Genomic DNA, 16459 nt, shown 5'->3' with positions numbered 1-16459 from the left:
CCCATCCCTCCCCTCCAGCTGTGACTACCCAACACACTTGGTGTGGTCAGTGAACTTGCTGAGGGAGCACTCAATCCACTGTCCATGTCGCTGACAAAGATGTTGAACAGAATATGTTGATCTGGAGAGCAAATTAATGCAATTAAATGACATTGTTCAAAGCACAACGTGGTCACATGCAAGGTCAAATATATATTAATTCTTCCCAACTTCAGTCTAGTTTTATGGTTTTTCTGGGTGTGTTTTGATATATGTATTCACTAAGCAACATTGTGTTGGATGTAGAGGCTAAGTCATATGAGTGACTATTTATTATGCTTCCAGCTGGCTTCACTTTTTTTGGTGTCGTGGTTTAACCCTAGCCAGCAACCAAGCCCCATGCAGCCACTCACACACTCCCCCACCAACAGGATGGGGGAGAGAATTAGAAGGGTAAAAGCTAAAAAAGGTCATGGGTTGAGATAGACATTTTAACAGGGAAAGCAAAAGCTGCACACACAAGCAAAGCAAAACGAGGACTTAATTCACTGCTTCCCACAGACAGGAGGTGTTCAGCCATCTCCAGCAGAGCAGGGCCCATCACGCGTAACGGTTCCTTGGGAAGACAAACACCATCACTCCAGATGTTCCCCCTTCCTCCTTCTTCCTCCCACCTTATATACTGAGAATGATGTCATATGGTATGGAATATCCCTTTGGTCAGTTGGGGTCACCTGTCCCAGCTGTGTCTCCTCCCAATCTCCCATGCATCCCCAACTCCCTTGCCAGTGTGGCAGTACAGAAAGCAGCAAAGGCCTTGACTCCGTGCAAGCTCCGCTCAGCAATAACAAAAACATCTCTGCATTATCAACTCTGTGTTCAGCACAAAACCCAAACATAGCCCCATACTAGCCACTGTGAAGAAAGTTAACTCTACTTTAGCCCAAATCAACACATTCTGTTTTGAAGAACCACTTATTCAGGCTTTCTTAAGGTCTCTTGAGCCTTCACTTCATTCAGTACTACATGCGTATAAATCCAACAAGGACACTGTCTTTGTTTGCTTATCCCTAATATTATTAATGTTTAACATCCCCCAAGGGATACAAGACTCCTTTTACAACCTGTGGATTGTGTTTGTGGGAGATAAGCATGCATGTGTACTGTGATTTTTCCTCACAAAAGATAGGATTGGATATAAAAGTGGAGCAATATTGTATGCTCAGTATGCACTGAAATGCTTAGAAGCATGCAAAAAGATATAATAAATGTTTTAAGGAAGTTAGGAATTTTTAATTTTTAACCCAAGGCCCCTGATTTAGAGAGGATCTTTGCAATTATTTCAATAAACCCATTTCCCATGAGGCATATACTGTGACCTGTAGTTACTTGACTATCCTGTTAGGTCTTGTGCCTTTTGGCAGATATGTACACGGTATGGAAACCTCACCATTTGTACACTGCAATAAAACAGTAAATTAAAATAAAGTAAATTAATTAAATTAAAGTACATTTTAATTAAATGTTCTCTCACATAGGTAAATTCTCCAGGTTAAAATTAAATTGTAATACATATCTGACTATGGATCACATGTATTGAATTACCTAATACATTGTTTCTACAATGTTATTTTACATTTAAATTTGTCCAGAAAGTTTTGCAACCTTTCTTGGGTCTATTTGTAAAAGTTATCATCTTACTCAGTTCACTTTGCTGTAAAACCAATAAATCTTCTTGAGCTCAGGGACTACCCAAGATGCCAGGACTATAATTGCCTGGCTGAGACTGAAAAGACCCATCTATCCAGGGGGAGTCAGTCTAGGTGCTTGGCATAGCTAGTAATCTGAGTTCCTGTAAAACAGCCATTTCAAAATCACTTCCTCCCACACCAGGATTTCCACACTTTGACCTTTCCTGTCTCCTTACAGCACCAGTTTCTTTCTTGGAGCTTATATATGCAAGAAAAATCCCCTTACTCACCCTGATGTGTTTGGTAGCTCAACCCAAACAGTTGCACCTTAGACCACCCTTACTCCCTTTTTCTCTGTATATGCTTAAGTAAAAAACATTTTGGTGGCTTCTCAACAGATTTCTTCTCCTATGTGCAGTTGCTCAGGGCCAAGGGAAGCCATATGCTACACCCTAATAATTTTCAGGCAATGCAAGTGTGAAGCCAGTGGCTTCATTCTGTTCTGAGACTAGAAGAAATGCTGACTCTCTCATTGCCATTAGATTATTTATTCATAGGTCTCTGCAATTTCATGTTTGGGGGCTTATCTAGGGGCCTAGATAACAGCATCACCACAGCTGATGCTGTTATGTGCAAAGGCTCTGGGACTGCAGCCCATAGGGGATAACATATCTTGCAAGCTGAAGGTACCTGAGCCACAGCTTCTGCGTGGGAGCTCAGGGGAAGACAAATTAATGTGAAATTGATCCAAAGCAGAATGTTTCTGTTTGGTATGCACAACAAAAATAATTCAGCTGTCTAAATATATTTAGTTTTGAGACCGTTTTCCGTTTGAAAAGAAAAAAAAAAAGCCATTTTGGTGAAAATTTCCTTTCTTGATGCAGAAAAAGAAGACAGAATATTCTGCAGAGAAATATCCAATCAGCCATATCAAAAGATTAGGCTGTGGGAGGAGTGCCACAGAGAGCTGCAAAGCAACTGAAAAGAGTGGGGGAGCCTAGGAAAGAACTTGGAGAAATAGCAGAGAACAATTTTATTGTATTAAACCACCAGCTACAGAAGAGGGGCTGCATATAGTGCTCACCCAGGCTAGAGAAGGCAATAGGGACTGTTTCTAGCAAAGAGAGCAACCTGCCTGCATGCCATTGACACATACACTTCTTTAACAATATGCCTCCTACTCATTCTCCACCTCCACTGAGGATTGCTTGCTAATATTTAATTTTCTCCTTTTGTTTAATAAATGTAAAATAGGAGATTTAATGGATCGGTCAGAGTCTAAAGACATCTGAGAAACTGCAAGTATTGTAGCTTTTTACGCTGTGAGCTAAACAACAAAAAATCCATAAAGCAGTATAAGCTTAAGTTCACCCAGCAGGGTGGTAAGATTAAATGATCTATTATAATAAACTGTCAGATGAATCAACCTGCTGCATCTATTGATATCTTTATTGCAGTCCTCCAATTATAAATCCTACTCACTTGATTCACAGGAGGCATCTCCCTAAGAAACATTTTTATGAGTAAGACCAGGAGGGTTTGACTCTTACTATACACAAACTGTGTAGGAACTCTGGATAGTGATATTAGGTAAAAATTACCCACCATATCTTCAGCTCCTTCACAAACAGACACAAAAATAGAAGTTCCTGGGAGATGGAAAATATAGCAATGCCTCAGTTAATAGTATTGCAGATCTATAGTATTGTCAGGGCAAGAAGGGGTTTTGAAAGTTTTTAATTTTGCTTTGATTTATATTGTGGTATCCCCTCTGAGTAATCAGCCAAATTTATTCGCTTGTTTTGCCAGTAAACACAGTTTCACGTGGCTGCACTCCAAAAAACAGAAGTAGCAAACTGCAGGGTATCCAGGCTGCTTAGGTAGCAGTTGTTGGAGAACAGAGTGAGGAGAGTTTAGTTCTTCCTCCATCTGTCAAGCTTCTCACCAGCACTGAACTGACTCAGACAGGTAATTTCAAATCAAGCCATGGTCATGTGCCAAATTTTTTAATTCTTGTTCTCCTTGCTGCATAATGAGGAACCCGGCAGAGCCAGTGTTGTATTCCTGACATTTCATGATGAATCTGGAAACCTTTCCAGATTATTTATGCAGAGCATCTAACTTGCAGCCCCAAAGGATGTGGTAATCTCTGAACAGGCAGCTAGAGCAACTACAGTAACTATGTGAGCAAATGAAATGCTGCTTTTCCTTCTGTCCTTCTCTTTCTGTAGAGCAGCAGCATGTAAGCCCCCACGCAAAAGGGCACTGGATACTTATGGAAAATGCAAACTGAAAGCATCTGCTGAATCACTCTGATAAGCACAGCTTTGTTTGTGTGGCAGGACTGAGCAATCTCTGAACAGAGGGTGAGCTGGTGCCTTGCTTGCATACAGGAGACGGAGAGGAGAGAGAGAGAAAGGCATGAGATGTTTGCTATATGGTTTTTCATGCTCTAGCAGAACATGGGTGAGCTATCTTTGGGAAAGATGCTCATAGTTTTATTGCATGTAGATGTGTGCAGTTGTAAGCATTAACAGAAGCTCAGAGAGGGAGGGCAGGGTGCTGCTATCGTGTTTCCTACCTGGGATAATTTCTTCTGTCTGGGTTTATTGAAGTGGCAAGGTCTGGCAAAAGAACAGCAGTGTGGTTTTTCATTGTGCTAGTGGGTACTTAACAACAGGTGACCCAACCCTTCCCATTCGCCTAATGTTACCTGCATTCAACTTTGACAAACAGCTGTCTTTGAGGTGAATGTGGATATCAGTCCTGGGCTTGACATGCTTTTTCTATTTATTTATTTGCTCTAATTTGAGCCAAGATGGTTCACCACCTTTGTTAACAATGACGTTAAGGAAAAATGTATAATTCTGTTGTAATCTTGGGGCTCTTTCATATGAAAGCTCCACAGACCTGGGAGACAAGGTTTGAAGTTTCATAGGGAAGGGACATATTTGTAAGGCATGACAAGGTCTTTTGCCTTTCTCCAAGAATATGCACACACAGGGCCTTACAGTTTGCTTGCTTGACCACTGCTGTGTGATCACATGTTATTTTCACCATGGGACCCCACTCCTTATAGGCTGAAGAAAAGGCAGTATTCTAGTAACAAGCAATCACATCATATTTGGATGTTTCCTTTATGCCAGGTATGTGAACTTTTGTGTTCTGTACTGTGTGTTATTCCAAACTTCCTTTGACAGGTGATTTATTAACTTCCTCAAGCTTTTCCTTGGTCTTGTTGGAAATGTTGCCCAAACATTCTATAAACATTGCCTAAGGAATAATCACAGATATCCTCTCTGAGTGAGGTGACATTGCTTTTTGCAGAATGATTGATGAGATGATAAAAAGCTGAGGAATAAAAGGTTCCTCTGCGTTCTAGGAAGCCAGGGCGTGGTAACTGCATACCTTCAGCATTAAAAATATTTAGTATGATCAAGAAGAGCTCTTACTGCTGACTTTTAACTACTTCACTTGTCAACCTAAACATGCTTTTCATGAATGTTTGTGATTAAAATGCAGTTAAAGTTCTGTCACATATATCGTTAGCAAAAGCAGTTATTTACAGCCCAGTGGCAGAAGTGATTCATGTTTTTAATTGGGTGTAGAGAGGAGGAAAAGCATTCTGGCTTTCAAAGAGTACATTCACAGCAGTAGAATATCGTGCTTCATTGGTGTTACAGCTCCAGTGGTAGGAGCTGTCTTTGTGCAAAGCATCAGTCCACAGCACAGAAAGTGCAGCAAGGGCCTAAGAGTGGATTTGTACTCCCAGGGGACCCTGGTTTGGAGGAGGAGCACAGCAACCCTGGGCACTCAGGAAAGAGGCCTAATGCCTGCGCAAGGTTACAGCTGCCTTCATGATGCTCCTTCTGTGGTTCCCACAGCCTGGAACAGCTGGGACGTGGAGGACATGCTCCTGGGCCACATCCTCCTGAGGAACCCTCAGCACAGGGTCAGATGCACCACATTCCTCACATGCTCTGGCAGCAGTGAACCCTGAACAGACCCAACGTGGGGGACTTTTATAATGTCCTCTAGCCTAGAGAAAGGTGACCAAATGCTGTGATTTGGTGCTGGTTGACAGCCAGCTAAACATGAGCTAGCAGTGTGCCCAGGTAGCCACTGGTATCCTGGCTTGTATCAAAAATAGTGTGGCCAGCAGGACCAGGGAAGTGATTGTCCCTCTGTACTCATCATTGGTGAGGTCACACCTTGAATCCTGTGCTCAGTTTTGGGACTCTCACTTCAAGCCAGACATCTAGGTGCTGGAGCATGTCCAGAGAAAAGCAATGGAGCTGGTGAAGGGTCTAGTGAGAAAGCCATATGAGAAGTTGGAGGGAGCTGGGGTTGTTTAACCTGGAGAGAAGGAGAAATTACTGCTTTCTACAACTACCTGATAAGAGGTTGTAGCAAGGTGGAGGTTGAGGTCTTCTCCCAGGCAGCTAGTGACAGGACAAGAGGACATAGCCTCAAGCTGTGCCAGGGGAGGTTCAGGTTAGACACCAGGAAGAATTTCTTCATAGAAAGGGTTGTCAAGCATTGGAATGGCCTGTCCAGGGAGATGGTGGAGTCGCCATCCCTGGAGGTCTTGTTCAAGAAATGACTGGATGTGGCACTTAGTGCCATGGCCTAGTTGATGAAAAGGAGATTGGTCAAAGGTTAGACCTTGGAGGTCTTTTCCAGCCTAAAGGATTCTGTGATTTATACCTCAAAATAACGAGTGGCTGCTGACGATATATAGTGCCTGAGGTATTTTGTTTCCCTGGTAGCTCCTGTAACCCAGTGTGAAAGGTCTCACCAGACTGGCAGTCACTTGACCCTGGCTAAAGTCTGTCTTGTACGAGCAGACAAATGTTTTGCTGCCAGTTCACACAGGTGGATATTCTCAAAGACACAGAAGATTTAGGTGCTCATCTGCCTTTAACTTGCAGAGATTTAATATAATGTAATAAAAATCATTATGGGAGCAATGGTTGTCTGTGACTGGTCTCCAAATGTGAGGTATTCATAGACACCCAAATTTCCAAGCCTGCTACAGTCCAGATGCACAAAAGCATCATGCTAAAAAAAAAAAAACCTGACAAAAAATAAGTGTTGTGCACCAAAACCTTGTGAAGTGGCTGGGGAAGCTGACAGTAGTGGGCCAGTAAGCATTGTGCCCAGTGCTCTGCAAGGTCGATTTCTTCCTCATTACCAATGCCTCTTACTCTTGCTGCTTGACAGTCTGCTAGCCAGAAGCACCAAGATAATAAACAAAGATCTCTTGTAAAGGGTTTTGTGACACTTGAAGACGTCTCAATTAGGCATTTGAGTTTCTTTTACTAAAACACTTATTTGTCAGTTAAATGCCAGCTATGCACTCCCAGGCAGTTTGGTTTTGGCAGGAGGAGTCTTTTTAGGAATGTATCAATTAATTCAGGATTTTCTTCTCTTGAGCAAAGTAACAACCTGGCATAGGCTGGGCTTTGGATTCTGCTCCCATCCATGAAGGATATCTGCAGACCTTTACAGCTCAGAATCCCTGGGTATGGGAACAGTCTTAGCACGTCTGTTCTGGGGCAGCATTTGTTGTGGGGTTACTGGGCATTTTGCTAGAGTCTGCCAGTTTGCATGTTGTGAAGACTCTGGACATCTAAAAAAGATACTAACAAACCTATTCCTTCTGTTTTATTGCAGGCCTTCATGTGAGCTCTCCAACAGAATCAACAAGCGGTACAGACCCTTTTTTCCTTACCTACTTACTGTACTCTGTGCTTGTGAACCATGTGCTTTTGTAAAGCTTGTTTTAAGATAAGTTTCTTAATGCATTAACATTTTCACACAAGCAATTTTAAGCCAAAACTGTGGCAGTAATGAACAAATCACTTTGCTCAGCAGAGAGAATACTCATTCCTTAATTAATATCTGCTGGAGTAACCCTTCTGCAAGAGCAGAGAGAATACTCATTCCTTAATTACTATCTGCTAGAGTAACCCTTCTGCAACAAAAATCTTCAGTCTTCATATGTAGTGACTTGAAATTCCATGTATTTCATACCAAAAATACTTTCTGGCTTTAAAGAGGATAAAGGTTTATTTAGCATTGTTGTGTTTCATTGGCTGCAGCAATCTGGAGTCACTGTCAGGAATTAGAATAAGTTCCCCAGAGCAGTGGTGAAATCACCATCCTTGGAGGTGTCCAAGGCATCTGGATCTGGCGCTGGGTGATATGGTTAGGGGTTACAGTGGTAGTGCTGGTGGATGGTTGGAGTGGAGGATCTTAAAGGTCCCTTCTAACCTTGATGATTCTATGATTTTTGAGGATTATCTTAACAAGTAGGAGCAATAGAAGAATTTGCTCTACATGCACTGATGAAAAAGGCTGCTGTGGGTGGGAGACAGGCAGTCAGAGGAAAGGAAATTTCCAGGAACAAGGAGGTTTTAGGGGAAGAATGAACCTGAACATAGTACAGAGAATCAGAAGAGTGATGTTCAACTTATAGCACTGAGTAATTTTGCAGTGATTTCAGCTGAATACCATGTTGGACTAGAAGATAATGAAAAGAAAACAGGGTGGGAGCACAAAAAAAAAATCAGGCCTGGCATACTGCATGATGCAATGGGAAGCTGATAGAAATAGAGTGTTTACCAAGGAGCTTGTTCTTGTCAGTGGCTCTTGTTCCTTGTCCTGCGGTTAGAAACAGCAGGCCCCAGAGTATCCCAAGTTTCCTGTGCTAATGAACCTAACCTGTATTGTCCTATTTTCCTTTCTCTGGGCTTATCAGGAAACAATCTCTTCTGTACTGGTCCCTGCAATTCTTGTCACTGCTGTCAGCAAAATCTTGTCCCTTCTGTTACCATGATGGTTGTATTTCTGCAATTAATTGTTATTCTGGTCCCAGATCATCCATACCTGGGAAATACCTTCCAGATTCAGAGAAAGTAGACAGGATGAGCTGGCTTGTGAGAAACTTTAATGAAAGAAGTGGAGAAATGAGCTAAATGTTTTAGATCCTTAATCTATTTTATTAACTAGTGTTTCTTTTTAGCTATCATACTTCTTATTGATGGTAACAAGTAATTAAAATGCTAACCTATGGATTTTTCTTTCCTGCATTACTCACATCTTGGCCAATTAAGAGATAGCCAAGAAAATAACCAGAGGATTTCAATTCTCAGTTTTTCTCCTGAGGAGATGCACAAATCTCCTGCACAAATACAGGGATATGCATTCGTGCTTTTCAGTATAATTTGTGTCTGTTGACATTTTCAGTCAGTATCCAGGGAAACTCATTGCTGTGATAATTGCCTGCTTGCCCTGTATATCATGTAGTATACCAGATAAGGTACCAAAAAGAGCAGTAGTATTTCCTTGGGAAATCTAAAACAATCACATGGAATTAAGAATTCATAGGAATTATTTTAGTCACCTGATAATGGCTCACGGTTTCCATCCTTACATTATCACCCCTCAGCAGACAGGCACCACAGGAGAAAGAACTTCTGCTTTAAAGAAACGGTGATTTTTCAGAGATAAGGGTATTGGACAATGATTGATTCCTACATTATAGCATCAGAATGTCTCAGCTGCAGCTGTATTGTTTAGGCACCCCACAGCACTTAGTAAGTGATCATTTTTCCCTAGATTTCTGTTTCTGGCCAGAAAAATGAAGGGGATGGAGCAGAGGGGAAAAGAAAAACACCCACCAAAATGGTTTCTTAATAGTGGACCTAAGTTTAAAATCAGTGCAGCAAGGAAGAAGGAGCCCTACATGGCTGGGACAAACAAACTTTGTTACTGTCATTCTGCAGATTAGAGTGGCAAGTACTGCCTGTACAAAAGCTTTGGAAAAAAATAGGGACATGCCTTTCAGAGACTTATGAGAACAAAATTGCATTCTAGACCACAAAGTGGCTGTGGGAATTTGGTTTTAATGACTCAATTTCATATCTTCCACCCAACAATTTGAGCACTCTTCTGTTCTTTGGAAGAGGAACCATGCATGATTACAGGTGCAGATTATGAATAGGTACCCAAGCAATGGAGCAGAACTTTGGTGGCTGCTACCACGTTCTTGCTACTTATACACAGAGCTATAATCTCTACAAGGACCCCTTCTTAAGAGACCACCTTCCCCAGATGCCTCTGTTTGAGAGCCATTTCTGGTATATAGACGGGCAATGGAAACGCTCGACCTTGCATTACATTTGTGCAGCTGGTCAACTTCTTCAGCGGCTGTAAGCACAACATCTACTCAGCCTCCATCCAATATGGAATTACAATCCTGTGTGCTATATAATGCAACTTGGGGAAACACCAATGTTTGAGTTTTGTATTTTCTCTCTGGAATTTCAGTGATTGATTTTCATAGACTGCTTGCCACAAGGTAATAAATATTTTGGGCTGTCGATACCTGGATCAAATTCAGATTAGTACCTGAAGATAGAAATGCATTGGTTTAAACCCAGCCCTGAAAATGCCCCAGCGACTCACAATTTAAACCCAGCCCTGAAAATGCCCCAGAGGCTCACAGCAGTCATTGCTCTCTCCAAATTTGGCAGAGAGAGCATGCACATGCCTCTATAACAACTCTCAAGAAACTTGCTATCTACTAATATTGCACCTCTTTGGACTTTTTCATCTAATATTAGCACTTTTATTTTTTTCTTATTTTTTTTTTTTTACTTCGCAGTGAAATATTTTGGTCTTTCTTCTTTTGGAGACAGGTCTAATTTTCACTCTCTTTCTCATGTATTTACTTGTCAAGAATACTCTTGTAATGTTGAACAGTACCATAACTTCCTAAAAGTGAAAAAAGTTATAGTTCATAACCTGTAAGTGGACAAGCAGATGATCCTACGAAAAACTGCACCCATGCAAAGCGTGTGTTTCTTCTAGGCCATATTAGATAAACCTTTTCACCCCTCTTGCCAAGTTAATCCAAGTACGATTTAGAAGAACTATAGATGTGAAGCACCAAGTGCCTCCAGAACTAGGGACACAAAAGCTGTTTGGGGAGGGGAGTTGTTGGGGGACTTCTGCTATTACGTGTTTACTGAAAGGCAATATTTCTTTTGCACATCTAGCTTTTGGCAGACCTGGAAGCAGTTCTGGAGACAAGAAAGAGCCAGAGAGTGATATCCACTATTCTAGTGAGTGTTCCTACTTTATCAGTTTTGCTTTCGATGAGTGATTGGAGTAGCAGACAAATGAAACTGGCAGTTTTATTTCTAGCCTTACCATACATAGACCCTATTAAAAAACAAATTTAACTGCCTGTTATAAAACTCCTCTCAAATTGAAGCTGAGCTTAACAAGTTGACTCTGCTCTCACTGTAGAGCAGCACAATTATTCCCAAGGACTGACTCAAAGTAGTAAGGCTGAAAAAAAAAGTGTGAACAGAGTCATCTCCTGTGAGAGAAGACACAAGGAAATATATGAAAAAGTTGTTCATATACATTTTGTACATATTATGTGAATATATTTTTATGAATGTGTTATCTGAATACACTGTTGATATTGTCACGGGAGAGAAGGTCTAAGAGGCAGTCTTCTGCAAACTAAGTACTAGATATTTGCACAATGCATGTTATTTAATCTTTTATTTTAATTTCATGCCTCTCTGGGGCAAAAGTGTTGCCCCAGAGTCTGGGGATTTCCTATCCAGAGTACTGGCTTAGTAAAATATGCTCGACATTTTTCACCGTAAACTTGTCTCTGTGCTCTCCCACTAGTTCCATAGATGCACATACACATCTATATGAATATTAACTTTTGATTGCATCGAGAGCCATCGACGATGCTATTTCTAAGTATCAGGCAACATGATGTCTGATGCTGTGGAAGGCTACACAGGCTGAGGCCAGCAGGCAGGAGAGCACCTGCTAAATTTGAATGTGGCCGATCGCTGCCAGAGAAAAAGATAAGGGGGGAGAAGCTGGGCTTATGCTTCCTCAGGAAAGCTTCTCTTCATTACATAATTCTTTCTTTTTTGCTTCTTGGCTGGGAAACACCTGTCAGGAAATGGCAGATGGTGGGAAATAATAAAAGGAAAGAAATGTCCTCATTTTAAAAGGAGATCTTTCATTTGCTATCCCTGGTTGTAAGTGCTGTGGGGAATGTTACTGAATTATGTAACTCTTTGGTACCTTTCTGGGTGTACGATGTTGAAAGCAAAATAATCATTCAGTTGCTGAATTTCAGACAAGTCTTGTTTTCAAAAAAAAAAAAAGAGGAAAAAATAAGTTGCATGTATGAAAACTTTATTTTTGAAACACGACAGTCTCACAAAACCTTTGGGACTTGTCAAGACTGGGGTGAATCATGAATATTTTGGTCAAGATTATGGTGGTCCCAGTGGAGCAGGTGCTGAAACCTCACTCTCCTACTGAAAAAAATGGGTGCAACCAGTTCCCAGGGCAGTATGAGTATGTGGGAAGGAGCAAGGGAGGGAGAAGGAAGGTGCCTAAATCCTCCCTTCACAAAGCCTTGGGCCTGAGGCTCAGTTCTTGCAGAAAGAATAACAGGAGCAGAAGACTACTCCATTGCAGAGAAATAGATAATGTTTGGTAAAGTGGAGCTGGAGGTGTCTCTTGCCTTTCTGTATGCAAGTGCCTGTACACAGAGGCAATGCAAGCCAGAGGCAGCAGCCAAAATTATGTTCTCCTTCTTTTGTAGGCATTATCTTGCCAATTGTCATCACCTTGATAGTCATCACTCTCTCTGTCTTCTCACTGGTGGCTTTGTACAAAATGTGCCAGAAGAAAACTCCAGGTATTTGGTTTCCCTTCTCTGAGGGGGATGAAATCAATGCAGTTTTTATTATTAAAAGGTCTCTTTTACGTTACCTGAAGTATAGCTGTTATGGTAGTCTGATGGGAAAGCTTCTTGTATTTCAAAGTGTTTTGCCTAAAGTAGGAAAGTAACACTTCATTTTCAAAATCAGTAGGAAGAATAGACTGAGCAAAAATGTCTCTGATTTTTTGAGAATATATAATGCTTAAAGCTTTTTGTTCATGCCTTTGCAGCTCCAAAGAGCTAACAAACACTTCTGCTAACACAATCAGTCAACCAGGTAGAAATAGACAATGAAAACTAAGTTTGAAGATATTGTTCAACAAAATCACTATATTTATTTTTATCTTTCTTCCTGATACAGGCAAAAAAAAAAAAAACCTAGTGTTTTCTTTTGGGATATACCTGATATATACATACACATACACATTATGCATGAGTAAAATTTTCCAGTTACAGTATAATGTACGTGGGAACAAAATCTCTGAGCAAGCAGCATTTTCAGAAACAGTCATTTTGGCAGAGCAGCTAAATTCAGTATCTGTTTCACTGCTGTCCATTAAATACTTGAGATAACAGGGTATAGCTTCATCAAATTCCATTTGCCAAATGTTTCAGAGTTGCCTGAACGAGACACAGGCAAGTGTAATTCTTCATTAAGTGCAAACCCAGATCTGAATCCAGACTTTGGTTTTTCTGTCCCCGTCAGCTGGCATGAGTTAGGAGACCTGTGCAGAGCTTGAACTGTGAAATCACCAGGCCTTGAAAATGTAAAATCACAACAGGGTGTTGAAGCTGTAAACCAAGGCAGTGTGTCACAACCAATTTAGCCAATTATATGGAAAAACAGACCCAGACAAACAGAGCAAGGTGTGATCCTTGCCTAGGAAATTACTGAATATTCAGAGTGGAGATAAAGATAAGAAATGAAGAGTATTTCCTCACCAGCCTCCCCTATCCACAAATGCCATCAGGCACTGTACTAGCAAATTCACGTGGAAGATAGAGTAGATATCTGTGGTGCTTCCTGTAGGACGTGCCCAGACCTATCCAGTGTGATTCCCCCGTGGATGGAAAGCCCTGTGCTTAGTGCCATAGGGCTAGAGTTGGTTCCATGTCTCCAGTGTAACCTCCTGGCCACATCCATCGGCCCACACTTGCACATAAGCATAAAATACATTTACTATATGATTCATTTTGGGGAGAAACCTGTTCCTTATGGATGGGGGTGCCAGGCTCTGTTCTCAGATGTCATGCCAGGTTAAACACCCCAGAGCATACAGCCTGACAGCTTGTTCCCTCACTCCCCTCACCCTGTATCTTTTAGCTCTCTTGTTATGTACTCAAGAACCGTTGCATACTCACCTCCTCTGTGCCAGCTACCCAGGGACTTGGGAGCTGCAGGAAAAAACATGCTTCTGTTGTGCTCTTGGGCAAGCCACATCTCATTCTTCCTGGTTTCCTAAAGCATCAGTTCGAACAATATCAGTTCACTTTCATAGATGATTTAGAGAAATAGCAATTACCATTCAAGCTGGTTAATTGTATTAATGTACTTAATGCAAAAATTACAACTAAGCCTTCTGCCAGCTAGTGCAATATCTATGTCTAAATGTTTATTTAAGAGTGTTCCAGAAGTCAAAATGATATTAACTTTGTTTCTTCTTCCAGAGAGACAAGAGAATGGCACTGAACAGTAGGTTGAACCTTTTTCATTGCTTTGAGATCTATCATGGGGCACTTGTAAATGCAGCAGATTCTACATAGGATTTTCTTTGATCTTTCTCTGTTCAAACATAATAAGCAGTTATCACCCCAAAGAGAAATATACTGTTGGAAATGCTGTGCTTGCAATTATTGTACACCTATATGCATGAGAAGCAGCAGTTCCAGCACGTGAAATGTGATGACTCTCAGATGTTTTGCAGGGGATCCTTTTGAAATGGATAAACGGCTTATGCTGGAGTCAGGACTCACTGACCCAGTCTTTTTTGTCTTGTTTTCCAATTTTTGTCCCATTGATTCCACCCCCATCCTTTCCCATCCCCCTTTCTTTGTTTGTGTTTCCTCTCTTTTTAGTGTTTTATCTCTTTTTAATATTTTCTTTGCAATTCAACATGGCTAAAAGACTTGTATTGACAGGGGAAAAAAAAAAGATGACTCCCTCTTTTCCCCCAGATGTAGTTCTCCTGCAAAGCATTAGATTAAACCTGGAGTCATGAAACTTGATTTATTACATATTTTAAGAGAAAGGTATTTTCAGAGATGTTGATATATGATGTTTTCCATCACCAAGTCCTGCACATGAGTCCACGCAAAGCCCATTTCAAGCCTACTAGTGTAGACTGGCACAGGTTCTGCCTCCTCTGGATCATAATCTAAGAGGGTTTTTTGGCTGACCAATATGCATAGTGACTGTTTGCTTAAATATTTTCTGACTTCAACAGGGCCCAGTCAGATAAGGAAGGAGTCAAACTTCTTTCTGTGAAAACAACTTCTTCTGAGACTGGTGAGTGTTTCCTCTGTATGTATGTCTGTCTGTCTCCCTCTCTGAGCTCAAAGAAGAGTAGTTTTGGAGATGTCATTTCCAATAATAAAACCATCTTCAGTTCCTGCCAGGTCAAAGTCACTGTAAACAATTCCTCTACAGTGCAAATCCCCAGGTTGGGATCCTGTAGAGCTCTGGTTCAGCTGCACTGTGTGTGCTGTTGGCATTTGGGAGTGAGGAGTATGACTGGTTTAGGAAAAATATATTTTTTTAATCATTGATTGTAAGTGATCTACAGCTAGGCATGGTTAGGAGTAATGATGATCATGGTATTTATCGGCTAGATCTGGCTGCACAAGGACATTTGAAGACTGGTAATATCCCAAAGACTTGGGAGGCAGTCCTGTATGTAAACGGAGCTCTGTTCAAGTTGGTATCAGCAGTGTTCAGTCAGCCCTGTACTATTCACACAGGAGAGTACTCCTACTCTCGTTCCTCTGTCCTGTGCTTCAGTTTCTTACAAAATATGTGGTAATAAATCCTAAAGGAATAGAGGTTATTGATAGCAGGCACAAAAGAAAGCAAAATTTCAGAGCAAAGAGATGGATGCAGTTACAGGTTCTGCAAGAAATGGAGTAGCACAAAATAAGACTGGCAAAACAAAATTCTGACTAATCTGATTCCCAGATACTCAACAAATAAATTAAAACAACCTCCCTAAACCTCTCATGGTAGAGCTAGTCATGGTGTAACTTCACACCTTCACCCAATGCTTCCTCAGCCACGTAGGTCCCACCTCATCTGCAGAAGTCTCTCCAGAAAGACAGTCTCTTATTTTCTGGTTTTTAGGTCTAAAGCCCTTTTTTGTTTTAAAGGTTTTTGGCCATCTGTTGCTCCTACTCATATTTAAGAGGTTGCCCAATAGATGCTCTCTCCTTTTGTTCGAATTGTTGGGAAGTTCTCTGAACTTGATCTGACCTATCCTCTACTTGCTGGAGAGGCACAGTTTGGACTCTACAGCCTTTTCTGCAGCTCTCAGAGGCTTTCGTGCAATCCAAAAGATCCACAGGGCATCTCTGGCAGCCCTTGAAACAAATCAAAGTTGTACAAGGTCCTTACAGCTTCATCAACACAGAGCGGCACGCTAGGGAGACTGAAGGGGAAGGAGAAGGGTCTGCTCCATCCCAGGATCTGTCATTCTGCCCCATTGCTGCTAAGCATGTGCAAACTACACTTTGACACTTACCCAACCGTGCTCTGGCACTTGAGCAACTGCACTTGAGAGCTTTGTGATTTGGGAATGTTCAGATTATTTGGAGTTTATTATATGTCTTTGGGAATGGACCTTTAGCTCTAGTTTGAGTATGGAGTTGTGTGCATATTTTCCTAAAACCATAATCTTTTTTTTTTTTTTGAAAGCTGAATGAAGTCAGAAACTAATTCACAGACATTTTTTGATTGATTCTGCCCTCGTACTGTTTCAGCAATAAAGTAACTTCATTGACAGCCACAGAATTGTTTGTGTTT

At 41.2% G+C, this 16459-nt stretch overlaps 1 protein-coding gene across 1 annotated transcript in view; it reads left to right on the top strand.

Annotated features, from left to right (window-relative positions):
• Positions 1-14953, top strand: part of EMCN (endomucin) — a gene marked incomplete at both ends in the record, with an annotated part of 16252 nt that extends 1299 nt beyond the window's left edge. The window contains 4 exons of the mRNA XM_009078296.1: positions 10736-10801; positions 12328-12423; positions 14116-14140; positions 14892-14953. Coding sequence (XP_009076544.1) covers positions 10736-10801; positions 12328-12423; positions 14116-14140; positions 14892-14953 — 249 coding nt within the window. The remainder of the gene's footprint in view (positions 1-10735; positions 10802-12327; positions 12424-14115; positions 14141-14891) is intronic.
• Between the last annotated feature and the right edge of the window lie 1506 nt (positions 14954-16459).

The sequence above is a fragment of the Acanthisitta chloris genome, unplaced genomic scaffold (genome assembly GCF_000695815.1).
Source record: "Acanthisitta chloris isolate BGI_N310 unplaced genomic scaffold, ASM69581v1 scaffold5587, whole genome shotgun sequence".
Classification (NCBI taxonomy): Eukaryota; Metazoa; Chordata; class Aves; order Passeriformes; family Acanthisittidae; genus Acanthisitta; species Acanthisitta chloris.
This window is presented reverse-complemented; position numbering and strand designations above follow the sequence as displayed.